We start from the raw sequence: 1,921 nt of genomic DNA on the forward strand, positions 1-1,921 counted from the left end.
CCTCACAGAGACCCAGCTGAGTGGGTGGCCGGGCTGAGCACCAGGCCTGTCGGACCCAGCACACTTCCTGCGGTGGTTGCAGCAGGGGCAAGCGGGTCACCTGCCCTGAGGGGCAGGACGAGCCTCCCACGGGAAGGGTGATGGGGATGTGCAGGCCCAACTCCTGGGCCTGGGTGCTGGGCTGAGGGTCCAGGGAGCGGGACATGCCACCGCCTGGGCTTCTTCTGGCCGTGGGCTGCCAGGGGGACCCGGCGGGCAAGCCGGCTGCCAGACAGGGGGCTGAAGGCCCCGTGGGAAGGCGAGAACGGTCTGCAAATGCTGGGGCCAGTGGCCAAGGCTACAGACGCCCTGAGGAGGCCGTGGCCTTTGCCGGTGGGGTTGCGGGCTGGCTGGGGGTCCTGGCCTGCCCCGCTGCAGTGGCTGCCCTGCAGGGAAGGAGTCCTGAGTTCCAGGTCCCGCCCAGGCGCCCTGCAGGGCCCCTACCGTGCATGGCATGGGTCTCCATGGTCATCAGCTGCGCCAGGGCCCAGAAGGCGTCTTCCTCACTGAGGAACATGACGAGGATTGCCACCATTTCACTCATCCCCTGACAGTAGCCCACCTCCTGCAAGAGCCAGAACCCATGGAATGGGGCCACCTCGCTGGGTGGAGGTCAGGACAAGGGGAACCGCCCTCCCGGCCCGGGTCCCGATCCTCCCACGGGCTCTTCAGGACCCAGCTCCGAGCGTTAGCACCACAGCGGTGCAGGCCAGAGCCCCCTGGCACCCAGCCCTCTGGGACTCAGGGGCCGTCCCTCCCCCGCACTGAGGTCTGCATCCATCCCGGCCTCAGTCCTTGGGTCCAGGGCCCCACCCTTGCGTCTCTGGGGCCATGGGAACTGGAGTCCCAACTAGGAGTCCCGCCCGCTCAGGCATCCTGGAGACAAAGGGCACCCGTGGGTAGGAGGGCTGGCAGCAGGGACACTCACGGGGTTGTAGACCGAATAGGCCAGGAGCACATGGAAGAGGGCTCGCTGCCTGGGGACGGGGAGAGCACGGTGGGTGGCTCTTGTCTGACCAAGCCACATGGGAGCCCCCTGAGGACCAGAGTGCAGCCCCAGGGGACCCGCGGTCTTCAGTGAGGCTCGGGGCTGGACATGTGGGGTGGGGGATGCACGTGGTGAGCACGGGACCCGGGGCGGGGCCGGGTGGCATTTGGGGGTTCATGGTCCTGGCTATCTTTACAGACTGTGTCCACTGTGGAAAATACAATGCCAGTCCACGCAGAAACACACCCAGCGGGCTGTCCCCTTGACCGTGTGCCCCTAGTTCTTCCATGTGTGTCCTCCCCCGGCCGAGTCTGTGCTGCCTGGCCCCCAGCTCCCCGTAGTGCCCCCTGCCACGACCCCACCCTCTGGCCCAGCTCCCCTCGTACCAGCTCCATGCCAACCTTTGGGTTCTGCTCACATAACTGCCCAGCCTGGCCCTGGCCCGGTGCCCTCCCCATCGCGGCAGCCCCGGTGGGTAGGTAGGGATCCCTGGGTCCTCCCACCCACGTTCACCATGTGGCCGAGACCATGTTTGCTGCTATTCCTCCCCCTCTCCTCAGAGACCCCGCGTCCCCCACCCAGAAGCCCCCTGGGTCGTGCCTGACCCCCTGAGGAACTCCCGTGCCCCCAGAGCCCCGCTTGTCCCCCAGCCTCACCCAACGCCATAGCGGTCCCGGAACATGATGTGGTTCCGGAAGGTGCGGTTCACGTCCAGGTCGATTTGCCGGATGTCCTTGGAGAAGACCTGGGCCTGCTCCTTCATTTTCTGGGGGCAGACCCGGGGAGGAGGACCGGCATCAGCACACGGAGCCCCAACGGCCAGCCACTGCCCCCGAGGCAGGGAGAATCCCGAGCCGCCCTGGGCCGTGTCCTGCGGACACCTCCTTCCTTCCC

The 1,921-nt window shown here is 67.2% G+C and overlaps 1 protein-coding gene across 1 annotated transcript; it reads right to left on the reverse strand.

Moving 5' to 3' along the window:
• Window positions 1-337: 337 nt before the first annotated feature.
• LOC116863903 (USP6 N-terminal-like protein) lies at window positions 338-1,798 on the reverse strand. The gene is made up of 2 exons (XM_032851202.1): window positions 1,689-1,798; window positions 338-601 (listed from the first exon to the last, which is right to left on the reverse strand). Exons 1-2 carry the CDS (start codon window positions 1,788-1,790, stop codon window positions 338-340), a joined length of 366 nt encoding a protein of 121 aa, XP_032707093.1. The 5' UTR covers window positions 1,791-1,798.
• Between the last annotated feature and the right edge of the window lie 123 nt (window positions 1,799-1,921).

Source organism: Lontra canadensis, unplaced genomic scaffold (assembly GCF_010015895.1).
Source record: "Lontra canadensis isolate GAN:19392208 unplaced genomic scaffold, GSC_riverotter_1.0 scaffold4907, whole genome shotgun sequence".
Lineage (NCBI taxonomy): Eukaryota > Metazoa > Chordata > Mammalia > Carnivora > Mustelidae > Lontra > Lontra canadensis.